At 40.5% G+C, this 21,752-nt stretch overlaps 1 protein-coding gene across 8 annotated transcripts in view; it reads left to right on the top strand.

Annotated features, from left to right (window-relative positions):
- Positions 1-21,752, top strand: part of CACNA2D1 (calcium voltage-gated channel auxiliary subunit alpha2delta 1) — a 1,735,709-nt gene that overhangs the window by 226,863 nt on the left and 1,487,094 nt on the right. For all 8 annotated transcript variants that reach the window (XM_085652892.1, XM_085652894.1, XM_085652893.1 and 5 more), the window contains exon 2: positions 13,667-13,748. In XM_085652892.1, coding sequence (XP_085509018.1) covers positions 13,667-13,748 — 82 coding nt within the window. The remainder of the gene's footprint in view (positions 1-13,666; positions 13,749-21,752) is intronic.

Below are 21,752 nucleotides of genomic sequence, written 5' to 3'. Positions count from 1 at the left end.
CCTCCCCTTGGGACACGTTTATAGTTTTTTGAAGTAGAACAAGACCACTTGGGGAAGGGAATGTCTGAATTCACCTGGCTCTTCCCCTGCGACTACAGCCTTTTAGACAGTCAACGATTCAAGATAACCCCCTTCTCAACTCATTTGCTCCCCTGGATTCTTGTGATTGACTTTTGGATAAAGATCCGGTACAGTTATCTCCATTGATTGTCCCTTTGATTACTCCAGCCCCTATTGGTACCAGAGAGGGAAAGGCATGTAAATATGTGCTGTGGAACATTGCTGCGATACTTAGTAAGAGGAGTGACCCTAATTGGTGTGCTTTTATAAAAGGTTTTAATGTAATTTGTCTTCAGGAGACATGGGTCATCACTAACAGTAGTTTTCTCGAGGGTAACAAGACCTTTTTTGCGCCCGCAATTCCATCAAAGGCTGGAAGATATATGGGCGGTCTGATTACCTTTGGGTCCTTAGCAATTAATTGTTGTATGAAGGTGCTGCCAATGGACAATTCCTGTGTGCAGGCTTTGTTAGTTTCACAGTGGTCAGACAAGCTGCTGTTATTAAACTTTTAGAACTCTGTTACTGCCCTAGATGTTTGTACTGTTTCTAGCTAGGTGTGATTATTTACAGTATGATATCAATGTTTAATCATAATGCATTCCTTATGATCGGGGGGGATTTTAATCTTCATCTATGGAGAGACCCAGCTGAGTTACATCTTCCTAATACAGGATGTCCGCGTTGGACGGGAAGGCATGTAGATCACACGAAGCAGGGAGAACTAGTTAACCTATTAGTGGAAGAATTGTATCTGACGATGGCATTGTGGTAGGTGGACCGTAAAGTGAGGACCCCGGTCCCCACCTTTTCAGGGAGTGGGTGTGCATCTTACATTGACTTTATGTGTCTGCTCCCTTTCTCCCCTTTTTGATGGAGTTTTCAATTAAGGTGAGTATTTATAGCGATCATAATCCTTTATGTGCTACAGTCAGTCATTCGAGTTAAGGCTAGATAGGTCAAAAAGAGAAAGGGCCCTTAAGGTTACAGATCAGGGAAGAAGGTTAAAGTGGGCCCAGATCACTCCAGAATCTGTGTATGAGTCCCTTGCAGCTAGGTGTAATGGGGAACTTGATATTTGAGGAAAAGGGCAGTAAGCGCCAGGGCGCATCCTTGATGCATTTGTGTCTATTTCTTGTGCTATTGGGGACCTCCTAAAGGAGCCACCCAGGCACCTACACGAGCACACCCCAAGATTGTTTGACTGTAACTGTTCTAGAGCAGCAAGGGAATTGCGAGAGCATTAGGTACCAAACCCAGGGAACCAGTCCTACAGAAAGCATGTCGCAGTCAGTATAAGGGAGAACTAGCGAGACGCAAGGCCGAACTTAGGGACAAGGCTTGGACCAAGCTTGTGGAGGCCAGTACCCTAAAAAACAGTGAAATGCTCTGGAATCTAGTCAATAGCCCTTTTCTGGTAGGAGATGCTGGGCTGGCCCTCGATGCACATATAACAGAGGAGGAGTGGGTTGAACACTTCCAGGAAATGTTTTCTAGTCAAAATTAACTTAGGCCAGTGGAATGTTTAGGGGTAGGAAAGTTGGCTCTTGTTATTAATGCCGAAGGGGTTAAAAAAGGTGTTGAGTGACTGTCCAGAAACAAGGCCCCTGGTCCTGACGGCATACCACCCGACCTCTTTCTATCTAATCCCCAGCTGTGGGTGCCAATACTTACCTCTATACGATTAACGCAGCTGTTAGAGACACCCCACCTACCTCTTGGGCCATATCTACCATAATTCCTATTTTTAAGAAAGTAAACAGGGATAGCACTTTTTGTTATAGGCCCATATCTCTGTTGGACTCAGCGGTAAAGGTGGTGGGTCTCATTTTATTGAAGAGGTTAACCACATGGGCGGATGAAAACGATAGACTGGCAGATATTCAATATGTCTTCCGCCCTGGGAGGTCCATAGTGGACCAATGCCTTAACATGTATATGATCTTAAACAAATATACAGTTGTGTGTTCTGGCATGATTTACCTGGCTTTAATGGATTTGTCATCAGCATTTGACTGGGTGAATAGAATCGAATTATGGGAGACACTTTGGTGCATGAGAGTTAACATTAACACTGTCCACTTTTTTACAGGATCACCACAGGGATACAAAAACGGTGGTTCCCTGACTGTAAAGTAACCAATCAGTTGCAGATCCATTGAGGTGTACGACAGGAATGCATATTGGCTCCTTTTTTATTTAACTTATATATTAACAATCTAGAGAAGAATCTGGTAGCCATACAGGTGGATGTTCACCAGGTGGGCTGCCATGGCCTGCTTGTATTACTGTAAGTGGATGATGTGGTCCTTATGGCTCGGACTGCGAGGGGGTTGCAACCATTACTTAACTCCTTTGTATCCTTTACGGAAGACTGGGACCTGCTAGTTAATTCCAAGTCATACATGATGCAGATAGATCACAGGTCATCTAAATCCTTTAATTTTAAGGTAGGGACCATCCCATTCCCTAAGACAAATGCCTTCTCCTATTTAGGAATTAGGTTGGATACCAAGCTAAATTGGAGCTCTTGAAAAAAAGTAAACAGGGGGTCTCGTACGCCTAATACAGCTACCTTTAATTTTGCTTCCCATTTGGGAAAAAAGCCTATAGGTGCCCTATTCCAGATACATTGATCTAGGTGCATATCTAAGGCGGTGCAAGGTAGTGAGATCTGGGGCTATCCCACCCATGAGGACCTTTGAACAGTGGAAAATACATTTTTGAGAAGTGCGTTATGTGTCCCACAGGGTACTGCCACTTATATTGTCCATAACAAACTGAATGTGCCTTACCTGAGAGGTCTGTTGTCTTTTCACCCTTTATTCTACTGGTTTAAAGTTTGTTTAAGTGAAGGTAACACCCTCAATAAGGAGATATTAAGGGACTGTCTTTGCTTAGATGGTACTCACCATACATCCTGGTTCAACTATACAGGATGGATTCAGGAAATTAGGTAGGCCTGACATCTTTTGTACTCCGATATCATTAGTAGGAAAGACCTGCCTTGAGTAAAGGAGTCATTTTTTAGACTGAGGGCTATGGAAAGTGAAGAATGTGAGTTAAGGTAACCTTGTGTGCGCAGACACATCCTTCTGAAAAGAGCACCTTCCATGGAACCTTACCTTTCAGGGCTCCTTTGCTCATATGACCATTTATTATTGACCAGACTTCGCCTTGATTTATTCCATCTTCTTCTTGCTCACCCTAGAGTGAGCAAGAAAGGCAAGATCTTGACGCCCTGTGGCTGCGACGTCACATCTCCACAGGACATGCTTCCTTTTTTAATGTTTTGTAGTAATTCTAAGACGCCTAGGAAATCATTCTTAATCCCTATTTTAAAACAGGCCAATTTTAAACAAGTGTGACCTGCTTTTACCTTTTTATTAATGCTCTCAGGGAACATCGGATGGCATGTTCTAAGCTTTTTGAAGGCGGCAAACAAGGCTTAGAGCAACGTGTGATTAATCACCTGGGATGGGGGAGAATGGGACATGGAGCCTTTGTGTATATTTCTTACCTAATTTTATTGTGTTTTTTATGTGTTTAGGTGCAGTATCTTTGACTTTTGAAATTTTTATGTGTATTGGTGAAGTACTTCTGACTTTTATGGTTTTTATTAAAAAATGCGAATAAAGTTTTTATTGTTTGATTGATTGAAGAATTTAAAAAAACAAGCGGAGGGGAGAGGAGTTGGCCTAACGGCTAGGGCGCTCGACCTGGGGAACTGGGTCCGAGTCTCGGTAATGACGCTGAACATCCTGTGATTCTGGGCAAATCACTTAATCTCAACGTAACTGGTGCTATATAAAGCACTCTGATACCTGATTGGATTTGGGTCAAGTTTGCGCTATATAAGACTCTGAAAGAAAAAGAAAAAAAAAGAGCATTATCAATTTTTTCAACAACAGCTAATGGTGTTCTTTTTTTACCTGTGGCTTTCCCACATTCAAAAGTGGTTGAAACTGTGGCTAGTAAGCAAAGTAGACTAGAAATCGGTGTGAAGTTTGAATGATAGTTGTGTCCTTGGGTTAGATAGAGAAGGGAAATACCTAATTTCATCATTAGTTGTTTTTTCAGCATCCATTCAGTTGCAACTGCGCTATAAAGGTAATTTACAGAATCCGCGATGTTATATAAACACTGAAGTTAAACATTTATTGCATGCTATAAATATTTATTACACTTTAATAGCACCTGAATCTAAATCTATGAAGTGTTTATATTTCTGTGGCTGTAATAGATCTAAAAGTCTAATTTGGTAAACAAATAAGTCACTCTTCTGAAGTCATACCTAGCAGGAAGGGAGGAATCTTTCACACCCTTCTGACAGCCAGAAAATCCTTTATTGTTTCTCAAGTTCTCTATTTCAAACTTGAACGTGCCTTACATGAATTGTCTTGACTACATAGAATGTTTGCTCATAGCTCATATAATGTGTATCTTACTAGAAGCCTCTTCCTATTACTGTGCTTCCACCATTTTTGAGACTAGCTGCAAGGAAATATTCCAGGGTGATCTGAGACCACCTTAACCTTCTGCCCTGATCTGTAACCTTGAGGGACCCCTTTCTCTTTTTGACCTATCTAGCCTTAACTCAAACCAACTGACCGTACCACATAAAGGATAATGAGCGCTATAAATACTTTCCTTGTATGGTTTGAAACTGGTATCTAGATAACTATGTTGCTGGGTAAAATAAACTGTCATCTTTGACAACAGTAGATATTGACTTTTGCTAATGTCCAGTCTGCTAACACGACTGTGAACCCAAGTTGAATACTTATGCATGCATCTTCCCATCTCTTAGTTTAGACCTACTTGGTCCAAGGCCTACTTGTTAGCAGAACCTAATGACCTCCTACTCCATAAGCAGATAGGATTCACAATGGAAAGTGTAGTTGAGTCATTGTCAGTTTCCATTCCGGCTGAACTGAATTTAGAGGTAGCCTAAGTCAAGACGTTCCCTTGGGACCCATCAGCAGGGTTTGACACTGTTGACTTTGCAACTCTGGGTTAGAAATTTTAATTTTTTTAGGGAAGGGGCACTGCCCCCGAGTAGTGTACCTTGTTAGGTCTCGCCTGACCCAGCGCATGCGCTGGTCTGGCGAGACTTATTGAGTGGGCTCCAAAAACTGCTACCAGGCCAGCCTAGAGCTACAGTGCATGTGTGCGGGCACGCGCGCCATGCTTTACCGCGATTACTTTCACTTCGCTTTGATGTTTGAGCGTGATCACGATCGTGATCACTTTCACTTTCGCGGCGGCCTGGCCGCTTGCCATAGCCAATAGGTCTCGCTTTTGGGACCTTATAAGTATTTAGTTATGCACTTATAAGGTCCCAAAGACGAGACCTATTGGCTATGCCAGTGCTTGTTTTTTTAAGTTTCACTGGTAGAAATGGAGTTTGGCCCTGTCACCCCCACTGCAGCCATTTTATTTTCACGTGCCACATGGACTAACCCTGTAACCACTCTGTAAATTTGACTTAAACCCCTCATTCTTTGGAACAAGTCCTTCGTGTTATTGGTTAATTGTCTGACATCCATTTACTGATAGGCCTTGGTGAAATTTCAGTTGCACCTGCATAATCTCACATAATTTCAGTAATTTTGTGTGACTTTTGTTACACAAAATTCCCAAAATAACTCTATTTTGACATTTCACATACCATTCATTGAAAAAATGTTGTGTGAGTGCTTGAGAATAACATGATCCCTCACAGCAAGCTGCTTGTGGAGATTGTGTGTTTTTGCACTTTTTTTAATAGCACAAAAACTATTCTCACACCGAAAACTATCTTCCTCATAGAACCTTTAAACATGAAATTAGAAATGCACTTTAAAGCATTGCTTTCTCACAGAAACTGGATTTCGCCATGCCCAGCAGCACAGCACAACCGCAACTGTTTACTTTTTTAATGTAGCTTGCCACCCACAGCTTTAGCTGCTTAGCAGACCTACTGTTACACATCCTTTGAAATATACAGACACAGCTAAGAATCCACCCGGAGTATTTACTTCAGGTTATTGACTGATTGGTGTCTCATTTCATCTTCTATGGGGTGCTTGTATTGAATGTATTAACAGCTATTTTGCATCTCAACATTGCACTGTATTACCACAAATTAAATACTTAACTTACAGAAAACAATGCATTTTTGTTTTTTTTCACGACAGTAACCTTTTTCATGTTTTAGCTAGAATTTATTGTGTTGTCCTTTCCTAATGGCAATGGACAGACCTTAAGATTGCCTTTATGAGATCTTGTGTGATTGATTCCAAAAGATACGATTTTGAGAGATTTTGGTTGGCAGTCATCTTGGGGTCAGGCTGGGCCCATTCAAGCGATTACCCTCCTCCAGCTCTGCCGGTGTCTGGAGCACTACAATGGCTTCTCCCCACTGCCACTTTGAGCGCAACCTGCGGCAGCACTCCACTGCTGCTGAATCACTGCTCACACAGAGAATGCAATTAGAAGCTCAACTTTCCTTCCACCAGGGTGCTGGCGGCTCCCTTCCACAGCTGCCTGAGCACTGCTAACACAACAAGAGTGTACAGTGGCTTTCAAATGTGCTGCTGTTCACGCTGCGAGGGCTATATGAACAATAGGGGAGCTAGTGGCGGGTTTATGAGGACTCGTCCTTCACAATGCCGTAGTACAAAACCAAAAAAATCACTCTGACCTACGTGAATCTTGCTCTTTTCTTCTTACACTCCTGATGTTTCTATAGGAGGAAATATATATATATATATTTAAATAACCCTCGCCCACCGGGGTTACCCCTAGGTGGCATGCTTCATAATAGGATTCTTCCCATTCCGCTTTGGAATGGGGCATGCTACAACCTACGAATACTTGGGAGCACTTGTGGTTTTATAACCTAATGAGAAGGAAAAAATAAGTTTTTTTTTTTTTTGAAGTGGGGAAATCAAAAATACCTGGCTAGTTGGAAAAGAACGTTTTTATTAGCTCCTCTAACTGATATGGTTGAAATGAGGGGGAAAGAAGAAAGACTCTGGGGTGATGTCCCTGGGTTGTTTCTTGGGTCAACTAGTTTCAAGCCCTACCCCAATGCAATCTGGGTCTGGAGAAGGGTAAACTTTAGAAGATAAACAAAGTTAAAAAGAAACTCTCCTGAGTTAACTGTTTTATAACAGATACTACCGTCATAGTCAACATGAGTATTAGGGGGAAGTCATAATGAAACAACTGTGGTTAGCAAAACATAGATGATTGAGGATTTCCATGTGGGGGCGACTTTGTGAATAATCTGATAATTTTCTGCTTAAAATTAATGCCTTAAAGGAACTACTGTGAAAATGGCCAACCCCTGCCTCTGAGATTCTTTCATATAATAAAACGGTGCACCCTATAGTGCTCTGTATACTATAGGAGCAAATTGTTTCCACTATTGCTTTTCTCTATGTCTATGTGATCTAGATACTTGATTTGTGATGTTTACTCCTAATTTCTTTTCAAGATACTATCTGCCAGTTTACACAATTCCAGGTGTTAGTGCTTGAGTAATTAGACCGCTGGGTAAACTACCGCACCCCCCACCCCCTCATTGATTTTGAAAGGGGAACATCCCAGGGGATAGTATTGCCTGTTAACCTTCAGCATAGGTAGTGGGTAGGTGTTCACGTCTGTTTGTGACCTCAGTTGTACTTACTCTCAGCTAAGTGAAATATGACAGGAGGTCATGAAGGTGGTTGTGTTGAAACATACATAAGAGTTCATGAGTTTTTTTATGGAGAGAAGCAATTATTGCTTGTTGTATGCGTGTGGGGACTGTCCTGTGGGTTTCTGTTGCTGTATTCAGATGTGTTGTTCTATGGAGTGATCTGTCTGTCCTAGAGGGATCTGATTGGCTTGTTGTGTCTTGTCCTTGGTAAGGATGGCAGGCTCTATTGCAAGCAGGAGAATAGATAATGTAACACTTGGGAAATGTGATAGTCTCCTGGACGTTTTGAGCTTTTTATCTTACTCTAATTTAAAATTGTAATTGACGCAACGTTTTGTAAGTTGCTCAGAGTTGCTCCTGCACTTATCACCCTCTTCCAACAAGCCTGACAAATGTAAGCAGTTTTCACCCCTGTAAAATAATTACTGCTGAAAGTATCCTGCAGATTTCCAAGGACAGTGAATTGTTTTTCATTGCAGTAGGTTTATCGGCTTAAAGCATTCATTACATATATGGTGCCTCGGGGTACTGATCTTTTCTAACTTGGGTCTATTGTTTAAATCAGCAAACGTTAGAGCTCTTCATCTGCAGTGTATTACCTTCTCCAGAGGGATATGAACATTCATTAGTTATTTATATGTATGTTCTAGTATGTATTAATTTACTGCAAGCCTTTTAATTTACATTAAATTTGGCTAAATTAAAATGATTGCCTCCAAGTGTTATGGTATGGTTTATAGTTTCTGCATCAAGTTACTTCAGAGTCAAATTTGTAAATAAAAAAGCAGATAAAATTAGAGCTGAATAATATTCTAGTTCTTCAGGGAGTTGCAGGTCCGCATTCTTATGCCTTTGTTTTAAAAAGAATGGTGGGATGTTGACATTTTGGAGAAATCTTGGCCTTACAAAAGCACTTGGGCAACTAGGTTCCGAAGTCTAATAACAACCACCTACAAAACCTAGGCCCTCATTCAAGTGGGCCAAACTTCTCACCCACTGGCGTAATGAAACTCGAGGGGGCCTCCCTGCAGGGCACGTGATGGGGTTCCCTCCAGGCTCAATCAGGAGCTCTGCATCCAGAGTGCTGTGCTGACGGGCCACCCTGGAGCTTGGGGCCCCACACACCACAGGGGCTTTCGGGCCCTGTGTTACGCCCCTGTTCGCACCCCATAAACCTAACCCGCCCACCTCTGAGGTATTGTGGATTACTAGTAAAATCATGAGGGTCCGTCCAGAAATTAGGAATTACAAGGGGAATCGAACCAGGATCCACATTTTCCCACAGAGTTTCACATGGGGATTTCAAGAGCATTCAGAAGCCAAAATCTGTGGGTGAAAGTATATAGATCTGAGGTGACCTTATGGATCTCATATTTCTAATTGGGTGAGCAAGTGCCATACTGGCACCATATGAATTAAATGGCCTCTCATAAATCAGGCTTTAATCTGCAAATTCCCCTACCTACTAAAACAACTTGGATCCTAATTGGTCCTTTGGAGCTGTACAAAGGTGGATGCTTAGTTCGGTTCTGCACCTGTGCGTAGGTGCACAGAGCACCCTCTGCTGCTCGTTTCTTTGTTGCACTGTCTGAGAACTCTAGCTCACCTGTAGATTTGGTAATCTAGAACACTCACTGTAGAAAGCAAATCTTGTCTCTAGAGCAAGTGTGTATCACATGTGTGCACACTTGCACACATGTGTGCTCCATGCACACATGTGTAGAGGCTGAGATTGGAGTTTTTTGCCCAGGTCAGTTTTTGCCCCAACTCCAACTTGAAATGAAAGAACGACTTAATGAGCACAGATAAAGACATCACTATTCAATTAATATAACCATTTCCCTCCCTTCTGCTACAGCATAGACTTTTGACAGTCTCTAGGCCTGCCTTTGATCAATGTAATATGATTACATTACGCATGTATGAGTAACAGTATCACCCAATTATAAAGTTCAAAACAAATATGAAATTGCTGGGTACATTTTCAAGTAGACTGGCATGCTTGACATTGACTTGAAGCATGCAGCATGGTCCATTTGAATTTTATTGATAGGAGACGTAATATTCATCGAAACTCTAATAACTTAACCAAAAATGCACAATATTACTGGAAACTGTTTGCATGATCAAACGCGTTGTCTCTTATGGTTGTGACTCTAGTCATTTGCAAGGCCGATTATGGAATGGATATTTTCTCCTAACACGTTTTATTTAAAAAATCCATCTAGCCCCAATCAATCAGTGATAAGTCTAGCCAAAGAGAATAAATTATATGGGCGTTACTCCCATTGTCAGGATGGCCACAGTGGCTTTCCTTTACAGCCATCTGTATCAATATACTGCCATTTCTTATTCATCAAGCCATACGCCTGGGTTTGCTGAACAATGTGAGACAAAATCTGAATCTACCTAGAGGAATATGTTCTCCTCATAGTTTCATACAGGAAACTTTTAAAAAATAGCACACGTTATTCTATGCCTCGAGGTGTGCTCCTAAGACATGGATTTCTCTCACACCTTCTCAAACACCAATTATGTTTTTTGTTGTTCGAAAAACGAGCAGTAAAGTCTTCTTCTGCAACACCGCCTTCAGTCCTTGTAGCACAGAATTGTATTGATTCTCGTTATGTCTTATGCTTTCAAGGGGTTATTATTCCATTACATATATTATAAAAGGTACTCTTGCATTGTATGATATGTGCGCCACCCTAGCTACCACCTAATTAGTTCCCTTTGTCTACCTTGTGTTGTTATTTTGTAAGACTAGTCATGGACTATTTATTTAATTTTGATTTGAAAGCATTACCCCCTATAGCAAATTCATGTCTATTTTGGTTTTCATTTCATATGCAGCCTATTTCTCTGTGAAGCATCCCGTTGATGACGCTGCAAACTACTTTATTAATGAAAATTAATTAAATATCTTAATTAAAATCAGAAAGCCACACTGCCTAGTATTAATAATAACAGAAAGAGAAACGTATTCCGTTTACATTTTTCCATGGACAATATATTTGGCAAAAATAATTTTAAAATGACAGCCAGAAATCTAAAGCTTGAAACCGTAATTCTACATTTTCATTGTTTTAAATATAGGAGAATAATACTCCCTAGACCTCGATTGTTGGTTTACCCATACATTTCAGTAACTAACTTTTCCTCCAGTTTTTCTCCCACAAGGGTGACTTGGAGTCAGTCACTTGCATGCGTGTTGTATGTGAGTTCAAAATTCTATTATTTTTTCTTTCTCCTGAATGCTCTGAAAGGTACGAATATGTGTGTGCATAATTTGTTTATTTTATGCCAGTAAGTGAGGAATTATCTATTAAACCCCTTAGGTTTTGGAGGAGGTTATGGACAACCCCCGAACTTTCGCAGTATAGAAATGAATTGCAAGAAGTATTGAGCTCAAGCAAGGCAGCGAACATATCATGGCTCACCTTTGTTAAACAAGAACTATTGACAATGGGTCTCCCAGCCCTGTGGCATAATCCAGCTAAGGCCTGCAGGGAGATCTCAGGGAAATCACTAACGGAGCGCTATAGGTCACGCTGCAGCAGTATATGGCTGCACGACTCTCGGAATGGCACTATGGTAAAATCATTTTTAGAAATTAAATCTGCATTTGCCTTTGAAGAATTTTTGAATGTTATTCACCCTGTTGCGGCCAGGAAGCTATATATACAATGGAGGTTTGGTTCACTCCCAATAGGGTGTCTCACAAGCAAATGGTCATCTTCTAGGGTCACCCAATGCCCAGGCTGTGGACCTGAAAAGGAGAATGAATGCCATATTTTATTCTTTTGCCCTGCTTATAGTAGAGCTCGGAAGTTCTGGATTGTACCAATCTGTAAAAACCTGGGCTTCCAGAAATGTTCAGCTGCATTAAGAATTTTTAAATCTGATACTGCAGGATATATTGTGTTTGCCCTATCGAAGTTTCTGCTCGCCATGTGGTCTAAAAGGAGTTTTCTAATAGCGAATAGTGGCTATCGCCTGTGGCCTTTGTACTGGATTTTGAATCTGTATCCACTGTTTTAATGTTTTATTATCTTATTGTAATGACGGTTTTACTTGTATCTTTTATGGCTGAAATATTGCCAAAATAAAGATTAATGAAATGAAATACACATTACATATATTATAAAAGGTACTCTTGCATTGTATGATATGTGTGCCACCCTAGCTACCACCTAATTAGTTCCCTTTGTCTACCTTGTGTTGTTATTTTGTAAGACTAGTCATGGACTATTTATTTAATTTTGATTTGAAAGCATTACCCCCTATAGCAAATTCATGTCTATTTTGGTTTTCATTTCATATGCAGCCTATTTCTCTGTGAAGCATCCCGTTGATGACGCTGCAAACTACTTTATTAATGAAAATTAATTAAATATCTTAATTAAAATCAGAAAGCCACACTGCCTAGTATTAATAATAACAGAAAGAGAAACGTATTCCGTTTACATTTTTCCATGGACAATATATTTGGCAAAAATAATTTTAAAATGGCAGCCAGAAATCTAAAGCTTGAAACAGTAATTCTACATTTTCATTGTTTTAAATATAGGAGAATAATACTCCCTAGACCTCGATTGTTGGTTTACCCATACATTTCAGTAACTAACTTTTCCTCCAGTTTTTCTCTCACAAGGGTGACTTGGAGTCAGTCACTTGCATGCGTGTTGTATGTGAGTTCAAAATTCTATTATTTTTTCTTTCTCCTGAATGCTCTGAAAGGTACGAATATTTGTGTGCATAATTTGTTTATTTTACGCCAGTAAGTGACAAAACATATCCCGTCACAGCCGAATGAAAGCGAACCGTCCACCTTTACAAACCTGAAGGTACACAGGACGTTCACGAAGGAGCAGTTCAAAATCTAATCACAACCAAGAATAGTTAAGGAAACTGACCCATTCAGTCTCCAATATCTCAAATCAGTGCGTCGAGACAACGCTGGATTATTACGGAACAAAAGACGTTTTAAGTGGCCTTGTTTCGGCCTCACTTCAAAGCATGTAGAGCCTTTCAGAGTTAGGGAGGGGACTTGCTGCAAAGGGGCTTTGTTACAGGATGGGAAGTTATGGCAGGTCATAAATAATCCTATTGAGAACTCCATTTTAGGTCTAGTTTATATTTGACTAAACCTATCGGTATAATATACTCGGGGCTTTCAGCTAGCCCTCTTCATACATTTGTCTGCTACTGTGCCATCCACGTTTGTCTCCCACCCACTGAAGCATACAGGATGGGGTAGTTGGTCAGCCTAGTTCAACCCTTGGTTAAATTCATTATGAGTGATGGAGTACATCCTCACGCATAGTATTTCCCTTCGGGGCCACGGTCTCAAATGGCATTGTGCGCTTTTGAGATTAAAAAATAGGTGTTTGCTTTCAACAAATGTTTCTTGCTTGATTGACCCGTTCCCTGCAGATTCCCGTTGCATAAATCAGGACAAAAACAAAGTCAAAAGGCTAACACCCGGCACCAGACCTATTGATTTTGCCAATGCTTGTTGACTGTATGCATGTGCACCTATTCCAAGTGATTGAAATAAAAGCAATCGTACTTCCTGTGGCGAAACTTTTCTTTGTGTAAATGCGTGACTCTGTCCATGGCATGTTGAGTAATATCTTAGGTTAAACACGCCCTCGCTCCCAATCAAGCAGCCGGATTCTCTCCTTTTGTTGACTTAGCAGCTGCTTTGAATTCGACGTAGCTGAAAAGCGAGAATAATAATATGCCCGCGAGGCAGATGGTTGGAGAGTGTGCATGTCTAAACTTGAGAGTCCAAAGGAATCGAAAGAGACTTCAGTCAGAATGTGCCACATGGGTGATCTGTCCCACAGCATCTGTGCTTCTGATATCCGTACTGCAGCTGATGGGACTTCTCCCTCTCTCTCTCTTTCATCTTAGGATAAAGGCATGGGTGGAAAAAATGCAGGAAGACCTCATATCCCTGGCAAGTAAAGCAAGTGGGGTGAAGCAGCTTGCAGATGTAAGTATGCATTTTCCATTTCACGGGCTAAGACGTTTCAGTTCTCCTTGTCTACTGCTCATACTAAATGAACGTGTGTATTTACTGACAACACACGTTTATCACATATATACATTGCTGATACAGCCGAAAACAATGTTCCGTCCATTTTCTCTTCACGTTTGTGACAAATCATTTTGCATCAGGAAATGGAAAAGATGCCACGATGCATTTAGCAGAGTTATTTTTAGGTTTAGATGTCTCAGTGCATAAATTCATTGAGCCTTCAGCTGCTACTTTCGAACAGTAGGCCCAACCATGCATTTCTGTCATGCGCTGAGGCTGAATCAAACTGCATTCACAAGGGAATTGTAGAAAGGGATTTTCAGATTGTAGAATAAGTTATGCATCTAAAGAAACTGAGCCCTCATTCTACCTACTATATATATATATATATATATATATATATATATACACACACACGCACACACGCACGCACGCACGCACACACACACATATACATTTTGCATATTTTAAAATCAAACTATCGTGACAAAATACCAAGGTGCACTTCAGCCAAAAACCTATGCATAATATGGGATAGTTCATAAGCAATAACACGAGTTACACGTGCAAAGTAACATAGTATAAATAAATTATGCAGTCACAGAGAAAGAAAGAGCATTTTGGCAGCAGACCAGGAAGACTCCTGAACAAAGAACTTGCTCATGGAAAGACGTAAAATGAAAAATAAAAAAATATTTCTAGCATTGACAACGTTCCTTTTAATGGGGGAAACAGAAAATAATAAAAGAAAATACCCTGGACAAGCCCACCTTTTCTGCTTTAAATTACAGATACTTGAAGGTAATTTGCACTGAGCTAGTGAAATGCTTGTGTTTAGCATGACACAATCTAGGTAGCCCAAGAGTTAGCCGTGCTGAAAATGTTTGAGCCTGCATTTCAGAATGGAGAGTACTTGATAAAAAGAAATTACAATAATCAAGATGTGAAACATTATTGCCAGAAACTGACACGTTAGCGCTTTTATGTTATGCTATTGTAGAAAACTGGCTTACTGTTTGAGGGGACTGAACCCCTACTCAAGCAGCAGCCACAATTCTTGTCAGGGTGAAACACAAGCACACCGCAAATTAACCTATGCAAAATCCTCTAGTAGCTTGGCACTAAAGCAGTCAGGCTTAACTTTGAGGCGATGTGTAGAGTATTTATTCAGCACTTCAAACTTTAATTAAATGAAAAAACAAGAAAAAGCTCACACCAATTTAGGACAAAAGAGTAACCTATATGAAATCATTTGAGACCAAAACACCAAAATCCAATCAGTAGAACCAGAGATATGCAATTTTAAAGATTTAGTTAAAAACAGTGTCTAGAAGCACGAAGTGCCAGCTGTCATCTAGTCCCGTCAGACTGGGACAAAGTCACAAATTCAGACTGATGGCGATGGAGCGTGGGCCAGAAACATTGACTTAGCTAGACATGCTGAACAAAGTACCGTAAATCCTAGTTGTGTAGAGATACAAGATCCTGCGTCGAGGATGTGTTGCACAGCTGCAGTTCTGAGGAGCTGGGGGCTGAGATGTGACATCCTACGCCGACGGTGTGTTGCAGAGCAGCAGTACCGAGGAGTTGCAATGCAAAGTCATGCGTCGAGGATGCATTGTGCATGCGCGGTACTGAGGAACTGCAAGGTCCTGTGTCGGGGGTGCATCGTGCAGTGGTGGTTCTGGTGCAAAGCTGTAAGGAGATGCATCGCTCTGTGTCGGTTCTGCTAAAGTCCACAGTTGGGCTTGCCCCTTAAGACCCAATTCCAAGGGCCATGACTGAGGTGGCACCACTTGGTGGGCAAGACTCCCATCAGGCAGAGTCCATTTGCCTGATGGGAGCATTTTCTAATCCTGAGGCTCTGATCAGGAGGCCAGCCAACTAGCCTTTGAAGTCACTTTGGTGGCCCTGGGTTCAAGATGCAGGCCCAGTCCTCGTCACTCAGGCAGTAGGGCAGCAGAGAAGTAGGGCATTAGAGTAATAGCCCTTCTTGCAGCAGAGCAGCACAGCAGTCCAGATGTACTGAAGATTTGGGTCTGAGGGTCCAAGTTTGATACTTTTTGCCAGCTTTAAAGTAGGAGAAGGTTCTGGACATTTTCAACCCCAGAGGTGTTCGGAATTGTTTGAAATGTCCTGCCTCCTTGGCCCCAGCTTGTCTGGGGACACAACAAACTAGTGTGAAACCCTTTATGAGTGTGCTGAGGCAGGTCATTTGTGATGTGTAAATGTGGTAGAAAAAACATCACCTCCCATAAAATCAAGGATGGCTCATCTTGTCAACACCTATTCCCTATTTATTTCGCTGTCTGGGATCAATACACAATGGCTAACTGCCTACTGCACTTACTAATGTGACCCAAGATACAGCCTGCAGACACCAAATGGTTGGGACAAGAAAATACCAAATTTCTAAACATGGCATTTTCAGAATTGTTCAAGTCCAAAAAAGAGAGAGTTACCCAAGTAGAGCCAAAAGGGACTGGGTTATAACACTGTTCAAAAATAGAAAATTCCCTTCTGTGTCGTTATATATTTTCTATAATAATGTCACCATTAGTTTGCACGGAACCAAAAAAATACAATCAATTATTACACATCATCACACGACGTAAAAAACCTAATGTTCTTGTCATTTTATTATACACATTACAATTTAAGGTCAATAAACAATACATATAAAAACACATAAATTACACCATCTTGTACATGCTGGTTTGCAAATGACTTCAAAACTTTTTGCCACTTTTGATATATATTTTCATATTCTCATGCTATCCCTTTCACAAATTGTTGACAAAACCACGCCAGTTTTTGTACAATTCTAAATTGCGGTATATTCTACCACAGTGTGTAAAGTACATCTAAATATATTAAAAACAATACATATTCATTTTTGTCCTTATGTCGACGCGTTTCGGTGTATCTTTCTAAAACACCTTCTTCAGGACTCAGATTAAAAACAAGATCTTTTTCTTTTAAAATCAGACCAAATTATCTAAAATAAATAATAAATACAATTAAATACGAAACATTATGTGTGCAGACATCATCTAATTGTTCTGGTTCAATGCATACACTAAGTAATTTAAAATGTGACAAAGCAACAAAAAAACATGGCGGTTCAGTACTTCCATGTGTTTAGGGGACTAGCTACATACGCCCTTATTTACTAAGTCACCCTTCCACCTGAATTCTTACAAAGGCATCTGATATCAAAATATCTTACCCTTGATTGTATTCACTAAGAAATTTCAGTGAAGACGATGGATTAGGATTGATATTCCTTCATGACTCCTCAGTAGAGACAGAATCCCTGGGGCTGTTTCCCCTGTGGGCAGTGTTTTATGTAATTAATTAGGACAGTGCCTTTTGATTCATATATTAATCTTGAATAATAATTATAACTGTATACTTACAAGCACTGCACACTATTCCTTTCCTGTGCTTATGATGTAATGACCATTGATGTAGTTTTCCTTTTCCCTGTATATAAAATTGTATATTTAATTATATCTTCTGTCATTCTAATCTCAGATTCTATATCTCATGTGTATGGCCACTTACCAACTTCCTGGAAATTCCTTTGCAGCCAATGCTTGTATAAAATCGAAGACTTTCTATTGGGGAATCATCTCAGTATATTTTGTACGTTATTCCCTTTATTTTGGATGTACAGCCGCTTTTTATCAATTGGGTCAGGTATGTACTCCTGGATTCGAAGGCAGGGCAAAAACGAGGTAATACTTTAAGTTATTGCCATCTTCTTTAGTTTAATTATTCTACCACTCTAGCTTACATTTATTTAAAATTAATCAGTCACTCGTGAGATCTCTTTTAAAGACTCCACAGTGTATCTATTCATTTAGGTCCGCTTGTTAAAGTTAACTGGTGTTTGTACGTATGCCACTAGAGGCTTAGTGATTCATACCTCCCGAAAGTAAAACCATTCACCCCCCATATTTTGAAATGTTTAGGGAGGGAGAACACAGTTGAAACGTTGTAAATATAGAGGAGCGTCTTATATATGGCACACGTAGAACGTTCTATTACTTGTTCATACGAGACCCGTACAACACACTTATTTATAGAGGAATACGGGCGGAACACTCAATTATATTAATGTGCATTTACTGGAACTTCTTTTGCTTGGCACGAGTCAAGCATACTAAACTATGCCCGTCTCGTAACCTTAGTATGGTGTCTCCTGCACTGGACTTTTGTTTCGCCCGCTCATTATTTAATTGGCAAATCAATCTTTAATTTACGAATTAGGGTTCAAATGTAGTCACCCGCCTCAAGACAACAAACTAGCCTCAAATACCTTAGGCTCACTATATGATATCATACAAAACGTAACAGCTCTACTTACAGCGGCATAGTGCTTAATAAAGCTATATACATTAATAGAGCTGCAAGGACTCATGCTTAATATTTAAACAGACTATCCTCTCCTCGCCTTGTGTTAAAAACCGCATTCCGCCTTATCGGGGGTTCAGGAAACATCTAGTAGAAACCTCCCGTGGTCATTCTTCCTCCTTATATGCTAAAAAAGGTGCCGCCAGTACTGATGACGTCTACGGCGGCCATTTTAGTAGTAAGATGTACTGGTACGACTTGAAAGAGCATCAACTAACATTATTAATTTGTAGGTGACAACACAGCCATTTCAATAATTCAATTTATTTATTCGACCTAATAAAGGTGTCTACTCATTTAATTTGTTTATAACACCGTCACAAGCTTGAAATATATTGTGCACACCGTCTAGACCTTCCTTATTATAGCACCCCTTCCTGTGTTTCATTCACTCATTAATAGAGCAGCCTAAGGATCGCCACCAAACCTTATATCTATTGGTTCTAGTGGATATTTACCTTATTTGATTCTCTTATGCAAACACATAAATTCCCACATCTGGTGTACATAGTGGGTTGTCCATCTATTGTACTATATTATACAGCCGTCATTCCTTTCTATATAATGAAATAGCAAACCTCCTCATCCCTAAGTAATATAGAAGAGCAATGGCAACCTTTCGAATATGTAAGAGTTTCTAAACAGTATAATTCGATCGACTCCCTATATTTAATGAGGAGTCAGGGATATCTTTTCTGTATAAAATTCTCTAACGGGGACTGAATCCAAATCCCGATGGGCCACTAACCTAATCTATTCATAATGGCAGAGACTACTAATTCATTATTAGTTCCCCCATCATCTGATGAGTCTCTCCCAACCCTCTCCATTGTTTAGACCCTGATAGTAAGTTTTGAATTTGGACATAAAGAAGCTTTTAAATTACAAATAAACGAATTGCACCAAACTCGACATTCCTATCTGCTTCCAATTTGAAGTTAGCACTTATTAAATGTAATAAGTCAACCCAATATTATCATATGGGAGAACTAGACCTCGCATTAGTGAAAAACAAATGTAGGAGTTCTCACTACCAGGTCTTGTAAAACTTAGGAGTATATGTCCAACCTTTTAATTGCAATGCCCGCTGCTCTTTGGGCTACCTGAGGCCTACCCTAGGGGTGACTTATATGTAATAAAAAGGGAATTTAAGACTTGCCAAGGGATACATTTTGCCAAGTCGAATTGGCAGTTTAAAACTGCATTCAGGCTGCAATGGCAGACCTGTTACATGTTATGTTAAGCTTGTTATTATGCATGACTCACTCCCAAAGAAGCATCTCGGCACTGGACACAGCAGGTTGACATGCATAATCACCGGATAATTATGGGGAATCATTAAAGAGCAATGTTTTTATAGCTTTTTGAATTTAGCATGATCATCACATAACTGAATGGAAGTTTATTCACCAAAAACAGTGCCAGATAAGAAAATTATCTACCATCAAATTTGACTGTGCGGATGCAAGGTATTTTTAGAAAAGACTTATTAGAAGATCTTAAGGCCTGGGAGTGCTGATACAGGCCAAGCTTAGAATTCAGATAAGTGGCCAAGTCTTTAATAAAAGGCTTATTGTGTCAACCAACATATCTTAAAAAATATATGTTTTTTATGGGCAACCAATGAAAGTTCCTTAGGATGGTGGCCATGGAGGTATGGCGAAGCGAGTTGCAAATTAACCAGGTCGCAGTACTCTGCACCACCTGGAGCTTTGAAATCAAGTTGTCATTAGCTGATTCAAGAAGTGCATTACTGTGGCCCAGGTGACTGGTGATAAGAGCCTGGACCAGCGACTTTCTATATGCAAGAGAAAAGCCACGGAAAAATCTTCCTTTAAAAGTCGCATAGTGGCATAGGTGCCGCAGGTGGAATTCACCTGGGGTTTCTTTGATAAAAACGGATCGATTTTTACTCCTAGATTTCCTACTACCTGCCTGGGGGTGGGGGCATGGCCAAGCTCAAGCAGGAACCCTGTGGAACTCCTTTGTCAATGTTTAAGATTTTGGACCTAAAGGAGTCAAGACAGATGTTTTGAGTTTGAATTTCTAAGAAATCCTTGAGGCAGAGGAAGGCCACATATGCCAGCCTCAGGCAGCCTATGAACAAGAATGGAATGAGAGACCATATCAAACATCGCAGACAGGTCCAGAAAGGCCAGCATAGTTCCGGTCCCAGCATCAAGGGAAAGTCTAATATTATCAGAGACTGCCACCAAGGCTGTCTCTGTACTATGAGATGCTCTGAAATCTGACTGTGAGTTATCTAAGATTTTATGTTCTTCTAGGAATGATGATAATATATCCCTCTGACATTTTGGCCAATGATGGCAGTAAGCAAATCAGGTGGTAGTTAGAGAAAACCTTTGGGTTAGCTGAAGGTTACTTCAGAATGGGCCTCACTTGAGCACATTTCCATCTTACTAGGAGCTTGGCTGTTGTTAACGAGCGATTAAAAAGCTCCCTTACAGCTGGAGCAAACACCAGATTCACAGTAGCTGTTATCCTAGGGGGATATGGATCAAGAGGGGATCCCGATTTGGCCTAAGATAGCATCCTTTGCACCTGCTCCAAGGAACATAGGTCAAATTTACTTAGTGAACTGAGGACATTAGGGGGGCTTGATTAATATCCCATGCTTTCATATAACCTTCTGGGGCTGTTGGGAAGTTCTTATAAATAAGGTTGATTTTATCGTCAAAGAATTTTGCCGAGTCACAGAATTGTTGAGAGGCCATGATAGACTAGGAGCTTACACAGGGTATTAATAAGCTATTCAGAGTTTTACATAGCTCTTTAGTTTATCTGCTTGGCTTGTTAATGGAAGCCAAGAGGTAATCCCTACGAGTCACCCTAATTTGCTTGTGGTAACTTTTCAATGTTAACTTGGTGTGCCATGCCTCGTGAGTAGGTCCCATCACAATTTGTCTGATACCAAGCAATTCTAAATCTTCCAAACGTTGAATTACATCCCTATCCTTCCTATTTTCCCCATGGAAATTCAATTCACCCATGAACATAACATGTTTTAATAATATTATACATGTTTTAAGGGGCTACTTAAGAGGGTGGCACAACATTTGCTGCAGGCCACTGGTAGGATTTAATTTACAGGCCCTTGGTATAGGGTATACTACTTTACTAGGGACTTATAGATAACTTAAATATGCCAATTAGGTGAAACACAATCTTATCATGTTCTAGAGATTGAGCACAAGCACTTTATCACTAGTTAGCTGTGGTGAATTTTACAGAGTCCCAAGGCCAACAGAAACAAATTCAGCAAAAGAGGAAGGTGAGGGCAAAACGTTTGGGAGAAGACCACCCTAAGGCTGACAGGTCTAACAGTTCTGTTATGCGGATTGCTGGAGTACACTATCACCCGGAAGGGTATCCCAGTACTGAGCATAAGTGAGTAGCAACAACTGTTGCCTCCTTGATAATTCTAAAAGCCAGGTCTTCAGCTTCTTCCAGAATTCAAGAAGTGAGGCTGAAGCGCTTATGTGTAGTGGAAGGTCATTTAACAATGTAGGAGAAAGCTTG

Source organism: Triturus cristatus, chromosome 4_1 (genome assembly GCF_964204655.1).
Source record: "Triturus cristatus chromosome 4_1, aTriCri1.1, whole genome shotgun sequence".
Lineage (NCBI taxonomy): Eukaryota > Metazoa > Chordata > Amphibia > Caudata > Salamandridae > Triturus > Triturus cristatus.
The sequence above is the reverse complement of the archived record's forward strand: the minus strand, read 5'-3'. Positions and strand labels throughout refer to the sequence as shown.